The sequence below is a fragment of the Salmo trutta genome, chromosome 15, assembly GCF_901001165.1.
Source record: "Salmo trutta chromosome 15, fSalTru1.1, whole genome shotgun sequence".
Classification (NCBI taxonomy): domain Eukaryota; kingdom Metazoa; phylum Chordata; class Actinopteri; order Salmoniformes; family Salmonidae; genus Salmo; species Salmo trutta.
The window spans coordinates 59,485,342-59,502,007 of NC_042971.1; the positions used below are offsets into that span (position 1 = coordinate 59,485,342).

The window sequence follows — 16,666 nt, forward strand, 5'->3', positions numbered from 1 at the left end:
ATTACTCATGATAAACGTTGACAAAATACATAACAATTATTTTAAGAATAATAGATACAGAACTCCTTTATGCAATCGCTATGTCCGATTTTAAAATAGCTTTTCGGCGAAAGCACATTTTGCAATATTCTGAGTACATAGCTCAGCCGTCACGCCTAGCTAATTTGACACCCGCCAAGTTCGGGGCTCACTAAACTCAGAATTAGTATTAGAAAAATGTTATTACCTTTGCTGTTCTTTGTCAGAATGCACTCCCAGGACTGCTACTTCCACAACAGATGTTGTTTTTGTTCCAAATAATCCATAGTTATGTGCAAATACCTCCGTTTTGTTCGTGCTTTCAGGTCACTATCCAAAGGGTAACACGCGAGCGCATTTTGAGACAAAAAAATTCTAAATGTTCCATTACCGTACTTAGAAGCATGTCAAACACTGTTTAAAATAAATTTTTATGGTATTTTTCTCATAAAATACCAATAATATTCCAACCGGACAATAGTGTATTCATTCAAAGGACAAAAGAAAAAATGGCGATCTCGTGAACGCGCATTTCCAATCTCTTAGTCACCAGGCAGTCCACTGACAAACTGAGCTACCATACTCTGCCCAGAGACAGGAGACGCCTCAATCCGCTTTCTGAACGCTTTAGAGAGCCAATGGAAGTCTTAGAAAGTGTCACGTAACCCAACAGATCCTGTAGTTTCGATAGAGAAGCAAAAGAACTACAAATTCGCAGACAGGCCACTTCCTGCTTGGAATTTTCTCAGGTTTTTGCCTGCCATATGAGTTCTGTTATACTCACAGACACCATTCAAACAGTTTTAGAAACGTCGGAGTGTTTTCTATCCAAATCTACTAATAATATGCATATAGTATGCATATGCATATTCTCGTTTCTGGGCAAGAGTAGTAACCAGTTTAAATCGGGTACGTTTTTTATCCGGCCGTGAAAATACTGCCCCCTATCCCATACAGGTTAACACAATGCTCGCTTAACCCGGAAGCCAGCCGCACCAATGTGTCGGAGGAAATACTGTACACTTGGCGATCGTGTCAGCGTGCATTGTGCCCGGCCTCGCTAGAGTGCGGTGGGACAAGGACAATCCGGCCGGCCGGCCAAACCCTCCCCTAACCCGGACGACGCTGGGCCAATTGTGTGCCGCCTCATGGGTCTCCCGGTCGCAGCTGGCTGCGACACAGCCTGGGTTCAAACCAGGATCTGTAGTGACGCAGCTAGCACTGCGATGCAGTGCCTTAGACCGCTGCACCACTCGGGAGGCCCCTGGTAGCAGAAGTTGCATTTAAGTGTCAAGCGTAGACACAGATTTCTCTGTGTATTGTCGTTTTTTAACGACCCCGTATCCTATCTTTTCTACCTGCTAGATATGCTAATTCATTGTGTGTGTGTGTGTGTGTGTGTGTAAAGCTTTTATGCAATACTTTTTGTGTATGAAGCAAGCAACTATTTTTCTAGACTGCACATTTATTACAGGACTGCACTAAAAGTGTCCCTTCTGTCATCACAGGTTTGTCCTCTGAACCACAGACTACTCTTTGAGGTGTTTGATGAAAACAGATTGGTAAGATTCAGTTTTTGTGAAATTTATATTCTGAATGATGATTATATTTCAAGAGTTCAAAAGTTCTTCCTTTACGTTCCATTGCTTTCTCTTTTTGTCTGTTTGATTTCATTGAAAATGATCTTATAATTTTGAAATGTACTTTTGGTAAAAAAATATCCTCTTTTTACGTAACAGAAATTCTTATTTTCAGATATTCTGTTGTATTTAATATACACATTTGTTGTATGACAGTAGTACATTGTTATTGATAACAATATGACGATAGTGTGTTGCCATGCAAATCCTCTTAACTATCACTAACAACATCTAATCAATTTGTTGTATTCAATGCTCTCTTTCTCTCTCTGTCAACAGAAGGTAATTTCTGATTCTCTTGTCCAATGTTGTCTGCAATCCCCCTTCAAATGACATTAATAAGTAGCTTATCTGTGTGTTTAGGAGAAAACACCTGTTCTTAGGGACCATAAATATTCTATTTCTAGAATTGGCACATTCTGTTTGAGTTCTTGGAGAACTCATGATCAGGGCCCTTATTTATAAAGCAGCAAGAGTTTTGATCTACTAGGATCAGTTTAGCCTTTTAATTATTATTATTATTATTATTATTTTTTTGTACATATACAAACTTAAACTTGTTCATATACATATGAACAACAAGTTACAGACACACACGAACAATGACTACATCTCATCTGCACTGACCCGCATGCTCACACCTCCATCCCTAGTGTACCTGGTCACACCTCCATCCCTAGTACCTGGTCACACCTCCATCCCTAGTACCTGGTCACACCTCTATCCCTAGTACCTGGTCACACCTCCATCCCTAGTACCTGGTCACACCTCCATCCCTAGTGTGCCTGGTCACACCTCCATCCCTAGTGTGCCTGGTCACACCTCCATCCCTAGTGTACCTGGTCACACCTCCATCCCTAGTGTACCTGGTCACACCTCCATCCCTAGTACCTGGTCACACCTCCATCCCTAGTGTACCTGGTCACACCTCCATCCCTAGTACCTGGTCACACCTCCATCCCTAGTACCTGGTCACACCTCCATCCCTAGTACCTGGTCACACCTCCATCCCTAGTACCTGGTCACACCTCCATCCCTAGTACCTGGTCACACCTCCATCCCTAGTACCTGGTCACACCTCCATCCCTAGTACCTGGTCACACCTCCATCCATAGTGTACCTGGTCACACCTCTGTCCCTAGTACCTGGTCACACCTCCATCCCTAGTACCTGGTCACACCTCCATCCATAGTGTACCTGGTCACACCTCTGTCCCTAGTACCTGGTCACACCTCCATCCCTAGTACCTGGTCACACCTCCATCCCTAGTTTGCCTGGTCACACCTCCATCCCTAGTGTGCCTGGTCACACCTCCATCCCTAGTACCTGGTCACACCTCCATCCCTAGTGTACCTGGTCACACCTCCATCCCTAGTACCTGGTCACACCTCCATCCCTAGTGCCTGGTCACACCTCCATCCCTAGTGTGCCTGGTCACACCTCCATCCCTAGTGCCTGGTCACACCTCCATCCCTAGTACCTGGTCACACCTCCATCCCTAGTACCTGGTCACACCTCCATCCCTAGTACCTGGTCACACCTCCATCCCTAGTTTACCTGGTCACACCTCCATCCCTAGTTTGCCTGGTCACACCTCCATCCCTAGTTTGCCTGGTCACACCTCCATCCCTAGTACCTGGTCACACCTCCATCCCTAGTGTGCCTGGTCACACCTCCATCCCTAGTGTGCCTGGTCACACCTCCATCCCTAGTACCTGGTCACACCTCCATCCCTAGTACCTGGTCACACCTCCATCTCTAGTGTGCCTGGTCACACCTCCATCCCTAGTGTGCCTGGTCACACCTCCATCCCTAGTGCCTGGTCACACCTCCATCCCTAGTTTGCCTGGTCACACCTCCATCCCTAGTTTGCCTGGTCACACCTCCATCCCTAGTACCTGGTCACACCTCCATCCCTAGTGTGCCTGGTCACACCTCCATCCCTAGTGCTTGCATTATTGTTTGTCACTTGTCCTTAAATTCTATCTGTAGTTTTTTCTCGGTCACCCTGTCTTGAAATATGCAGACAGACAGATTACGTTTACATTGTAATACTTCTGACAGCCAACTTTCTAGCTCCGCCCACCACTTCGGGACTCCATAGGATTCCCAGAAAACATGGATTATTCAGTCATTATTAGTTTTACACTTAAGACATTACTGCCGTTGTGCTGTAGAATTTGTCAATTTTGTTTCTTGTATAATAAATTATATACATTAGTTTATACTGGACTAAGCTTACATTTTTGTTAAGGATTGGTCCCTTTTTGCCATTTTTTGCCTAAAATGACCCAAATCGAACTGCTTGTAGCTCAGGACCTGAAGCAAGGATATGCATATTCTTGATACCATTTGAAAGGGAACACTTTGAAGTTTGTAGAAATGTGAAATGAATGTAGGAGAATATAACACATTAGATCTGGTAAAAGATAATACAAAGAAAAAAACGTTTGTTTTTTGTTCCATCTTTTGAAATGCGAGAGAAAAGTCACAATGTATTATTCCAGGTTAAGCGCCATTTTGATTTTGGCCGCTAGATGGGAGCAGTGTGCGTGCAAAGTTTTAGACTGATCCAATTAACCATTTAGTTTCTGTTCAAAATGTTGTCAAGTCTGCCGAAATGTGCCTAATTGGTTTATTGATACATTTTGAAGTTCATAATTGTGCACTTTCCTCAAACAATGGCATGGTATTCTTTCACTGTAATAGTTACTGTAAATTGGACAGTGCAGTTAGATTAACAAGAATGTAAGTTTTCTGCCCATATCAGATATGTCTATGTCCTGGGAAATGTTCTTGTTACTTACAACCTCATGCTAATCACATTAGCCTACGTTAGCTCAACCGTCCCGCTCAAACGTCAGTTGGACAGGCTCTCTACAAGGTTTTGTATATATTCCCTGTCATATAAACATCCTTTTCTGCCTCAGTGTAGCCTTTTTAGAAGATCATGAATACAATTACACGGACAAAGGGGACCTGATCCTAGATCAGCATGAATACGGGCCCAGAATGTGTTGCTCTGAGAAGTCCAATATGTTAAATGGAGGACTGCTCTTTTCAGTGCCGAACTTCAGACTCTATGGCCCCAGTGTTGTGTGTTTGATGGGGCTTTCCTCTCCAGGACACAATAGTTAGCTGTTCTCATTGGCAGCCAGGACTGACTTGGTTATAAAGAGACTATTTATTGCCTCTGCAGTTACTCCTAAATTATAATGTCATAATTTTTAACTCTTATTTTCTTTTCACGTAAGAAATGCTGGGAATGTGATTTCTTTTCCATCTAAAATGTCTTGCATTCTTGAGGACTGTAGACTACAGTGTCCTCTGTCTCCTTGACGATGATACTTAAATCTTCCTCTAATGTTACCTGCCATAGATGACTAATATTAAAAGGCAGTTAAAGTAAGGCCTGATTCAGCTTCTCTGCTCTGTATCTCCATGGGAATGTTTTGTATAGCTTGATGGTTGTCGTGGGGGAATGTATGTATGTCTGTCTGTCTGCCTTCCTGTCTCTGTCTGCCTGTGTTCAGTCTTCTGGCAACAGAAAGAGAAGGACGGTTGCTTGTAGTGCTGACTTTACTCTCTGTCTTGTCTTGGGACAGTCTCTTTGTTGCAGGGACAGGGAGAGTGTAATGGCAACCTCCATGTCCACAGCCTCTCTGTTGCAGGGACAGGGAGAGTGTAATGGCAGCCTCCAGCATGTCCACAGCCTCTCTGTTGCAGGGACAGGGAGAGTGTAATGGCAGCCTCCATGTCCACAGCCTCTCTGTTGCAGGGACAGGGAGAGTGTAATGGCAGCCTCCAGCATGTCCACAGCCTCTCTGTTGCAGGGACAGGGAGAGAGCAACGGCAGCCTCCAGCCGGTTTCTTCCCTCATAAGTCTGAGGAGGGAGTATGGCCACTCTAAATGTTCTCCTACAGAGTCTTGTTGCTCTGACACAAAGGAAAATAGATTGTGGTTCTTTTGTCTTTTGAGTTGTCTTTCACATGCAGCTGATGGTCATAAAGATTGTGTGGTAGTCCTGAAGCTGCCAGGTTGTGGATTAGGGGAACTTCTGATTCCATGCAGCCAGAGAGAGAATGGACAAAGCCGGTGATATGGTTTGAGAGGCATATGTACAGTAACCATAGTGGCTGCGTTGTTCTGGTGACTGGCTATGACAGCAGCAGCTGAGCCACGCAGTCTCTCTCCCCTGTGTGTCTGTCTCACACACACACACACACACACACACACACACACACACACACACACACACAATGATAGTAGTCTGACATCTTATGGTGCGTCAGAAAGAGAAGGGGGGGAACAAATAAACAATGTCCCAGATTGTGAGAGGGGAGGGATTGTTTCCAAGCACACAAACACACCAAGGGCCCAGGGAGAGCCTGGCTGGTGGCCCCCTTGGAGCTAAGGGGCAGGCGACATGGCATAAAGCATTACTGTTGAATCAGTGTCAAACCCAGTGTACAGTACAGTGTCATCATATCTGACATTTTCCAATCAACAACACACACAGAGGGAGGTTTTATAACCAGCAGCAGCATTTGCCCTCATATGCAGTCCTGTTGTACACTGGGCCTTTCAGCGCCAGAGCAGAGGCAGAAGCTTCATTTAAAAGCTTGGCTTGTTTTCCACTGTGGACCGTGACGGAAGACAGCTGCTTATTATCTGTAGTGACCGAGGCTGTGGATCCGTAAGCTCCCAGTTCCCACCCCTCTGGATCCCTTTCCCCACAGAGCTGAAGATCTGAGTCACGTTCTGTGTTTCTTTACCTCTACTTTACACATTGTTGTATTCACACTCCCTTCACATTTCTCACCGTCAATTGTGAAATGATAATTCTTCAGGTTTCACCTACCATTTAATGTCAAATCAGTTTCATATGTGTTTAGATCTGTTTTTGTAATATGAGTCTTTAAACTGCCGGTCTCCAAATATAAACACACAGAGAGCAGTTTCACAACTACTGTCAGCATGCAGGCTACCACTGTGTACATGTGTTGTCACTCAGGTTTGTTTGTCCTGAAGGGGGGAGGACTGGGGTCGACTAAGATGCCGTTGTGTAACTGTCTTCTCGGGCCCCTGTCGTCCCGAGCCCAGCGTGTGAGATCTGGGATGAACACAACTACAATAGATTTATGGCTCTGTCAAGTCTGTGCCGCCTGACTCAGCTCTGTGTCCCCCTTCCACTGGGCCCTGGCCCACTGACGGATAAGGACCAGCTGAGAGACGGGGTGCTGTTCTCTTTCACATACTTCGAGGGTAACTTGATTGAGCCTGCTTGTCTGAAATAAATACTGTTTGAACCCAGGTCTGGTGCTGTTCCCCCCCCGGCTCCGTTTAGGCTGGGGGCGGTGACACACTCACACAAACGGGGGGGTGAAGGGTGGAGAGCAGTCACATGACCACGGCCACCCTACCCTCACCTCAGTAGAGGCAGGAGCGCCGGGTGCCTTTATCCAATCATGCCTGGAATGCTGCTTGTCACTCCGGCTATTTCTGCTGTCTGTCGCTATTGCTAGACTGTCCAGCGCTAACAGTTTGGCAGATTTAGTCTCTTTTTTTTGTTGTTGTTTGTTTCCGTCTTCTTTCTACCTCTCGCTTTCTTTTCCTCTCGGTGTCTCTCTCACCCCCCTTTTGCCTGGAGTTTGTAGCTTGGAGTTTCCCTGGCACTGCCTCTCTTGTTATTGTGCTGACTCGCTGCTCCTCTTTCCTCCAGCTCTGCTGTTCACTGTGGGAGGGAGCGAGAGAAAAAAGAGAGAGAGAGGGAGGGGAGAAAGGGGATCAGCCAGCTGAGAAGTGGGTGACTGGATCAGACACTGAGACAGAGCAGGAGGTGAACATGTCTCACCGGCTGCGTCTGTACTTTGGCTCTGGCCGCAGCAACACAGCTCCAGAAATGGAGGAGCTGGAAGGGCAGTCCCAGGCCCAGAACCAGGACGGCAACGATGTCGCCATGACATTCCACATGCAGCAGCCTCACCGGCCTCAGCGCTGGAGCAGCCCAGAATCAACTACCTTCTCTTGGTGTCCTGAGAGAGATCTGCCTATGAGTGCCTTCTCTGTGCCTTGGCAACGGCCTGAGAGAGAGATCTACTTTGGGCCTCGTCCCGTGTCTGAGAGCCCCCTGGCTGGTCATGGAGGTCCTGGAGACTCCTCACTCAAACGAAGCTCCTCCATGTTTATACCCCAGCTGACTTCTGCCGAGCCACGGCCCACAAAGAGTTCTTCTATGCAGATCTCTCTCCAACGGTCCTCCGGTGCCGGGCCTGTTGGAGCCGAAGAGCCACCACCATGTCCGCCACCCAGCTACACCCCGGGACCTGCTCCGGCCTACACAGAACCAGACAGGAACTACCACTACGCTCTACCACCACCACCTCACTACAGCCGAGAGGCTTCATCTACGGTCAGCTCACCACCTCACTACAGCCGAGAGGCTTCATCTACGGTCAGCTCACCACCTCACTACAGCCGAGAGGCTTCATCTACGGTCAGCTCACCACCTCACTACAGCCGAGAGGCTTCATCTACGGTCAGCTCACCACCTCACTACAGCCGAGAGGCTTCATCTACGGTCAGCTCACCACCTCACTACAGCCGAGAGGCTTCATCTACGGTCAGCTCACCACCTCACTACAGCCGAGAGGCTTCAGGGAGCTCCAGTTCTGCCATGCCTCATGATGGGAATCGACAGCCCACAGAGCCTGCTCAACCCAAGCGAAGGGTATTCTGCGTCACACCCCAAGATGGCTCAAACTCAAGCGGTCAGGTCAGCTCAGCTATGTCTAACGGAAATGGAGGCTCACCGGGAATCAGCATCGGAGGCTTCCACATCTCAAGGAACTCCTCAGATGGATCTGAAGTCCAGCAGTTCAGGATCGGCTATGGCTCTGGCAGTCAAGGAGCTGGGCCCTGCCGTTGGTCCGTCCAGCAGCAGAACTCTGACCCGGGTCAACCTGGCAACACTCAAAGGCTTGTGTTCCAGCTTGGACAGCAGGACCAAGCCAGACAGGCCAACAACATGAACCTTGTGGCCACAAGTGAGGCCACCGATCTGGGCTTCACTGGCTCCAAGGGAGGGCGTGTGGTACGTTACCCCAAGATCCGGCTGGAGAGAAGCTCTTCGCATCAGCGGCTGCCCCGTGGGAACCACCAGACGTTCGGTGATGTTGGGGATCCTCAGGGCATTGAAGGAAACCCTTCAGAGATGGACGGTCAAAGTATGGATATTGAAGATGGCTGTACTTTCAACATCAGGAGAGAACCGCGCAAGCGGCAGCCTCACTTCAAGATTTCTTTCAGTCAGAATGGTGATCCCCCTACCGTACAGGATATAAGCCTGGGAAATGGTCAGGTAATGATTATTGGAAGTAAAAATATCATTATGGTGTAGTGTATTTTAAAGTTTACACACAAGCTTTGAAGTATTTCTAAAAGTTTTATGTTGAAGGTAATTGCAACTTATTGGTGGTCTGCAATTTGGGAAGTAGCCTGCATTGGAGTTATGAGAGTAATCAATAATTCAGATGGTTTCAAAGGCATCTGAGAGTCAGTGAATGTTCTAAACACATGAAAAACTGTTCATTTATAGAAATATATTTATTCCTCACCAGACAGTAAATGAAATCACATTTTATTTGTCACATGCGCTTACTGTGAAATGCTTACTTACAAGCCCTTAACCAACAGTGCAGTTCAAGAAATAGACTTAAGAAAATATTTACTAAATTAATTAAAGTGATTTTTTTTTTAAATAACAAGAAAATTACATAACAATAACGAGACTATATACAGGGGGTACCAGTACCGAGTCAGTGTGTGGGGCTACAGGTTAGTTGAGGTAATTTTGTAAAGTGACTATGCATAGATAATAAACAGCAAGTAGCAGCAGTGTAAAAACGAAGGGGGGGTCAATATAATAGTCCGGGTGGCCATTTGATTAGTTGTTCAGCAGTCTCATGGCTTGGGGATAGAAGCTGTTAAGGAGCTTTTTGGACCTAGACTTGGCACCTCTGGTATCGCTTGCCGTGCGGTAGCAGAGAAAACAGTCTATAACTTGGGTGACAGGAGTCTTTGACAGGAGTCTTCCTCTGACACCGCCTATTATATAGATCCTGGATGTCAGGAAGCTTGGCCCCAGTGATGTCTTACGGTCAGTAGGGATTGGGGGGGATCTATTCAGTTACATATTGGTATATTATTTTGGACAATGTTATATTGATACTTTGACTCCAAGTATTGTGTTATAAAATAATAAATAAAATAAAAATGCATGCCGGCCTTGCGGCTTTGCGGGAAGGGGGTGGTCACATTCTGGGAAGTGAGAATGTCAAGTAGCCCCAGGGCAGCCTGGCCAGGAGCTGCTGCTGGTCTCCACTGTACCGGCTTTTATTTCATTTCACAACCACAGGCATGTGAACTTTTACACACTTAGATGGAGTCTCATTCACTAGGAAAACCTGAGGAAAACAAATGGGAGACGGGCTTTGGAAACTAGTGCTCAACACACGCACACAATTGTTGCCCAGCCCACTCACTTAATTGTCTTTACGTTGAGGTAATAGTTGAGGTAATAGTAAAGTAACCTAACGTAGCCTGACCGGCATTTCTTTCTCTCTGGTCCTGACAAGAAAAAACATATATTCTTTCCGAGGTTCTCTTCTGCACTGTTCAACCAGTTCAGTAAATATGGAGGAAGAGTTCAGATGGAGGGTCGCCTTCTTAACTTCCAAAAGAGGAAGTATCGTCACAGGCTCTCCATTTCTCCAGAAAACTCGATGCAGCTGGTTGTCTTCTAACCCTGCAGAGGGTGAGGTAATAAATAGGAACAAACACTCCCACAGCCTCTTTAAGATCTGGCTGTGCTTGTGCTATCTTTAGATCTGTTTGAAAGGGGCATGTCTCCTATGGCCTGGGTTGGCCTGAGTCGGTGTGGCGTCTCGTATGGGTTGGTGTGGCGTCTCGTATGGGTCGGTGTGGCGTCTCCTATGGCCTGGGTTGGCCTGAGTCGGTGTGGCGTCTCGTATGGGTCGGTGTGGTGTCTCCTATGGCCTGGGTTGGCCTGGGTTGGTGTGGCGTCTCGTATGGGTCGGTGTGGCGTCTCGTATGGGTCGGTGTGGTGTCTCCTATGGCCTGGGTTGGCCTGGGTTGGGGTGGCGTCTCCTATGGCCTGGGTTGGCCTGAGTCGGTGTGGCGTCTCGTATGGGTTGGTATGGGTCGGTGTGGCGTCTCCTATGGGTTGGTATGGGTCGGTGTGGCGTCTTCTATGGGTTGGTATGGGTCGGTGTGGCATCTCCTATGGGTTGGTATGGGTCGGTGTGGTGTCTCCTATGGGTTGGTATGGGTCGGTGTGGCGTCTTCTATGGGTTGGTATGGGTCGGTGTGGCGCCTCCTAAGGGTTGGTATGAGTCGGTGTAGCGCCTCGTATGGGTCGGTGTGGTGTCTTCTATGGGTCGGTGTGGGTCGGTGTGGTGTCTTCTACGGGTTGGTATGGGTCGGTGTGGTGTCTTCTACGGGTCGGTGTGGCTCCCTCAGAACAGTTGCCCCTTCTGGGTGATTCAGATCTAAGATATCGTTACGACTCCAAATGACTATTAAAGAAGTTTAACAAGCTATCAATATCAGCATTTTGTTATAGCTTTGAGTCTTTTCATAAAGCTGTAAATAATCAACTGTATCTACAATACTATAACAGAAGAGTACACTACTAAACGGCCCTCCATTTCCTAACCAATAAGATTTGATTTGAGATGCAGACCTAACAGCATTTAAACAGTTTCTCACACGTCGAAAACATAGGCCTCTCAAAACAGTTTTTTTTTTTGTTTGTTGTTGTTTTCTGTAGTTTATAGCTTGGCATTTAGACTATCTAATGACCACTGTGTCAGGACAGGACCAGAATCTTCCAGAACTATTACTAGAGTCTGCCACCCCTCTTTAGTTGCATCTTAATGAGGTGTATCAGACTATTCCCACTACCAGCCAGGATTACTGCTACTGGCTGGGAGGTTATATGTCCTCACTCAGCTATTTGGACATGTTTTTATATTACTATTGGGCCAGCATTGTCACTTTTAAGACTGGCTAATGATATTGACATTGAATGACGCGACCGAACAGGTCGTAGACATATGTTTTGTATGAACCTTTTAGTTTGAATGTCTGCTCATGTCAGTGCGTGAGTTGAATTTCAGTTGAGGGTACACGCTAAGTTGGTACATGGGCATACTAAGGCAGCACCTCTATGTTTTGACTGGGCTTATCATTTCAGTGGGATTTCTAGTGTCTGTATGACTGATCTCTGCTATCTTTAGCAGCCACTGAAGTCAGAGGAATGTCACCCACCAACTGTTTGAACACTCCTCCCTATACCACATCTCTTCAGAATCTTTAGATTTTTTTTTGACCAAATATGGAAACAAACAAATAAATTTAGCCACTTAACATTCCCGCTACAGAATAAAGTTACCCTGCTCTCACATATAGGACACATAATGTTCGGATGTATGGTATTACCTTGCTACCCATAGGAGGGGAAACCCTCTTTTATAGACCTTAATGACAGCCGTGATTCCCCAGGTGCCCTGTGGTTGCCTGCCTAGTAGGCTAATGCCCCTGGCCTGAGAAAAGCACAGTGCGTGTGCCAGGCTGGAGACAGACAGCTTTGCCTATAGAAATAAAATAACTAGAACGGAAAGGGCATCCCCATTCAAGTCAATGTTTTGGGATGGGTGGGCTGGCGGCCATATTTAGTGTACCCATGCCAGGAAGTAATTACATTTCTATAGTTAGGCCTATGCCCTCGCCACAGCCTTAAACCAGACCAGTTCAGAGCTAGTGCAGTTGCCATTCACAAAGAGCTTTGGCTGGCTGGCTGAATGGCTGGCTGTCACGAGGGTATATTAGCTTGGGGGTCTCCAATGTTATTTTTGTCAACATGCATGTGCTGTGCCGGGGGCTGGGAAGGGAATTGTTGTGGGAGCTTTTTCAGGCTCCTTGTGGGGGTTGCATGGCATTGTAACTCAACCTAACCCCACTCAGGGGCTTTTCCAGTGAATAGGTTAGGCTTTATTGTGTAGGCCTATATTTCTCCTGTCGCTCAGCTGAAAAAACAGCTAAGGGTCGGGGCCTGCTGTTTGATCCCTGATTGTCTACTGACCCTAACCCTCATTCTCTCCTTCCAGTCTGTTGTCTCTCTCGCTCTCGCTCTCTCGCTCTCTCGCTCTCTCGCTCTCTCGCTCTCTCGCTCTCTCGCTCTCTCGCTCTCTCTCTCTCTCTCTCTCTCTCTCTCTCTCTTTCTCTCTTTCTCTCTTTCTCTCTTTCTCTCTTTCTCTCTCTCTCTCTCTCTCTCTCTCTCCTCTCTCTCTCTCTCTCTCTCTCTCTCTCTCTCTCTCTCTCTCTCTTTCTCTCTTTCTCTCTCTCTCTCTCTCTCTCTCTCTCTCTCTCTCCTCTCTCTCTCTCTCTCTCTCTCTCTCCTCTCTCTCTCTCTTTCTCTCTTTCTCTCTTTCTCTCTTTCTCTCTTTCTCTCTTTCTCTCTTTCTCTCTTTCTCTCTCTCTCTCTCTCTCTCTCTCTCTCTCTCTCTCTCTCTCTCTCTCTCTTTCTCTCTCTCTCTCTCTCTCTCTCTCTCTCTCTCTCTCTTTCTCTCTCTCTCTCTCTCTCTCTCTCTCTCTCTCTCTCTCCCCTTTATTGGCATGGGAAGCAAGTGAAATAGATAATAAAAGTGAAATAAACAAAAAAAATGTGCAGTTAACATTATACTCACAAAAGTTCCAAAAGAATAAAGACATTTCAAATGTCATTATGTATATATTCAGTGTTGTAATAATGTGCAAATATTTAAAGTACAAAAGGGAATATAAATAAACATCAATATACAGTTGAAGTTGGAAGTTTACATAGGTTGGAGTCATTAAAACTCGTTTTTCAACCACTCCACAAATTTCTTGTTAACAAACTATAGTTTTGGCAAGTCGGTTTGGACATCTACTTTGTGCATGACACAAGTAATTTTTCAAACAATTGTTTACAGACATTATTTAATTTATAATTTACTGTATCACAATTCCAATGCGTCAGAAGTTTACATACACTAAGTTGACTGTGCCTTTAAACAACTTGGAAAATTCCAGAAAATTATGTCATGGCTTTAGAAGCTTCTGATAGGCTAATTGACATCATTTGAGTCAATTGGAGGTGTACCTGAGGATGTATTTCAAGGCCTACCTTCACACTCAGTGCCTCTGCTTGACATCATGGGAAAATCTAAAGAAATCAGCCAATACCTCAGAAAAAAAATTGTTGACCTCCGCAAGTCTGGTTCATCTTTGGGAGCAATTTCCAAATGCCTGAAGGTACCACGTTCATCTGTACAAACAATAGTATGTAAGTATAAACACCATGGGACCATGCTGCCGTCATACCGCTCAGGAAGGAGACGCGTTCTGTCTCCTAGAGATGAACGTACTTTGGTGTGAAAAGTGCAAATCAATCCCAGAACAACAGCAAAGGACCTTGTGAAGATGCTGGAGGAAACAGGTGCAAAAGTATCTATATCCACAGTAAAACGAGTCCTATATTGACATCACCTGAAAGGTCGCTCAGCAAGGAAGAAGTCACTGCTACAAAACCGCCAGAAAAAAAGCCAGAAAATGGTGACAAAGATCATACTTTTTGGAGAAATGTCCTCTGGTCTGATGAAACAAAAATAGAACTGTTTGGCCATAATGTCCATCGTTATGTTTGGAGGAAAAAGGGGGAGGCTTGCAAGTCGAAGAACAGCATCCCAACCGTGAAGCACGAGGGTGGCGGCATCATGTTGTGGGGGTGCTTTGCTGCAGGAGGGACTAGTGCACTTCACAAAATAGATGACATCACGAGGCAGGAAAATTATATGAATATATTGAAGCAACATCTCAAGACATCAGTCAGGAAATTAAAGCTTGGTCGCAAATGGGCCTTCCAAATGGACAAATGGCATACTTCCAAAGTTGTGGCAAAATGGCTTAAGGACAACAAAGTCAAGGTATTGTAGTGGCCATCACAAAGCCCTGACCTCAATCCTATAGAAAATGTGTGGGCAGAACTGAAAGCGTGTGTGAGCAAGGAGGCCTACAGTTACACTAGCTCTGTCAGGAGGAATGGGACAAAATTCACCCAACTTATTGTGGGAAGCAGGTGGAAGACTACCCAAAAAGTTTGACCCAAGTTAAACAATTTAAATGCAATGCTACCAAATACTAATTGAGTGTATGTAATCTTCTGACCCACTGGGAATGTGATGTGATGAAAAATAAAGTGGTGATCCTAACTGACCAAAGACAGCAAATTTTTATTAGGATTACATTTCAGGAATTGTGAAAAACTGAGTTTAAATGTATTTGGCTATGGTTTACATAGGTTGGAGTCCGACTTTGACTTCAACTGTAGGTTGTATTTACAATGATGTTTGTTCTTCACTGGTTGCCCTTTTCTTGTGGCAACGGGTCACAAATCTTGCTGCTGTGATTGCACACTGTGGTATTTCACACAATAGATATGGGATTTTATCGAAATTTGATTTGTTTACAAATTCTTTGTGGGTCTGTATAATCTGAGGGAAAAAATGTGTCTCGATGGTCAAACATTTGGCAGAAGATTGGGTAGTACAGCTCAGTTTCCACCTCATTTTGTGGGCAGTGTGCACATAGACTGTCTTCTCTTGAGAGCCAGGCCTGCCTATGGTAGCCTTTCTCAATAGCAAGGCTATGCTCACTGAGTCTGTACATAGTCAAAGATTTCCTTCATTTTGGGTCAGTCACAGTGGTCAGGTATTCTGTCACTGTGTACTCTCTGTTTAGGGCCAAATAGCATTCTAGTTTGCTCAGTTTTTTTGTAAATTCTCTCCAATGTTTCAAGTAATTATCTTTTTGTTTTCTCATGATTTGGTTGGATCTAATTGTGTTGCTCTCTTGGGGCATTGTGGGGTGTGTTTGTGAACAGAGCCCCAGGATCAGCTTGCTTAGGGGACTCTTCTCCAGGTTCATCTCTGTAGGTGATGGCTCTGTGGGGTGTGTTTGTGAACAGAGCCCCAGGACCAGCTTGCTTAGGGGACTCTTCTCCAGGTTCATCTCTCTGTAGGTGATGGCTTTGTTATGGAAGGTTTGGGAATCACTTCCTTTTAGGTGGTTGTAGAATGTAACGGCTCTTTCCTGGATTTTTATAACTAGTGGGTATTGGCCTAATTCTGCTCTGCATGCATTATTTGGTGTTTTATGTTGTACACTGAGGATATTTCTGCTGAATTTTGCATGGAGTCTCTCTTAATTTGGTGTTTGTCCCATTTTTTTAAATTCTTGGTCGGTCAACGGACCCCAGACCTCACAACCATAAAGGGCAGTGGGTTGTATAACTGATTAAAGTATTTTTAGCCAGATCCTAATTCGTATTTCAAATTTCATGTTCCTTTTGATGGTGTAGAAAGCCCTTGCATTGTCTCTCAGATCGTTCACAACTAAACTCAGCAAAAAAATGAAAAGTCCCCTCCTCTCACTGTCAGCTGCTTTTATTTTCAGAAAACTTAACATGTGTAAATATTTGTATGAACATAAGATTCAACAACTGAGACATACATTGAACAAGTTCCACGGACATGTGACTAACAGAAATGGAATAATGTGTCCCTGAAGAAAGGGGGGGGTTAAAATCAGAAGTAACAGTGAATATCTGGTATGGCCACCAGCTACATTAAGTACTGCAGTGCATCTCCTCCTCATGGACTGCACCATATTTGCCAGTTCTTGCTGTGAGATGTTACCCCACTCTTCCACCAAGGCACCTGCAAGTTCCCGGACATTTTTGGGGGGGAATGGCCCTAGCCCTCACCCTCCGATCCAACTGGTCCCAGACGTGCTCAATGGGATTGAGATCCGGGTTCTTCTCTGGCCATGGCAGAACACTGACATTCCTGTCTTGCAGGAAATCATGCAAAGAACGAGCAGTATAGCTGGTGGCATTGTCATGCTG

At 45.6% G+C, this 16,666-nt stretch overlaps 1 protein-coding gene across 11 annotated transcripts in view; it reads left to right on the top strand.

Annotated features, from left to right (window-relative positions):
• The window catches only part of nedd4l (NEDD4 like E3 ubiquitin protein ligase), a 109,544-nt gene that overhangs the window by 32,044 nt on the left and 60,834 nt on the right, over window positions 1-16,666 (top strand). For 5 of the 11 annotated variants that reach the window (XM_029692365.1, XM_029692367.1, XM_029692368.1 and 2 more), the window contains exon 1: window positions 7,160-9,019. In XM_029692365.1, the coding sequence (XP_029548225.1) occupies window positions 7,505-9,019 (1,515 nt within the window). In that variant the 5' untranslated portion in view covers window positions 7,160-7,504. Of the gene's footprint in view, window positions 1-1,526; window positions 1,581-7,159; window positions 9,020-16,666 lie in introns of those variants that run through there. The other 6 variants (XM_029692374.1, XM_029692375.1, XM_029692376.1 and 3 more) reach the window with 3 other exon arrangements.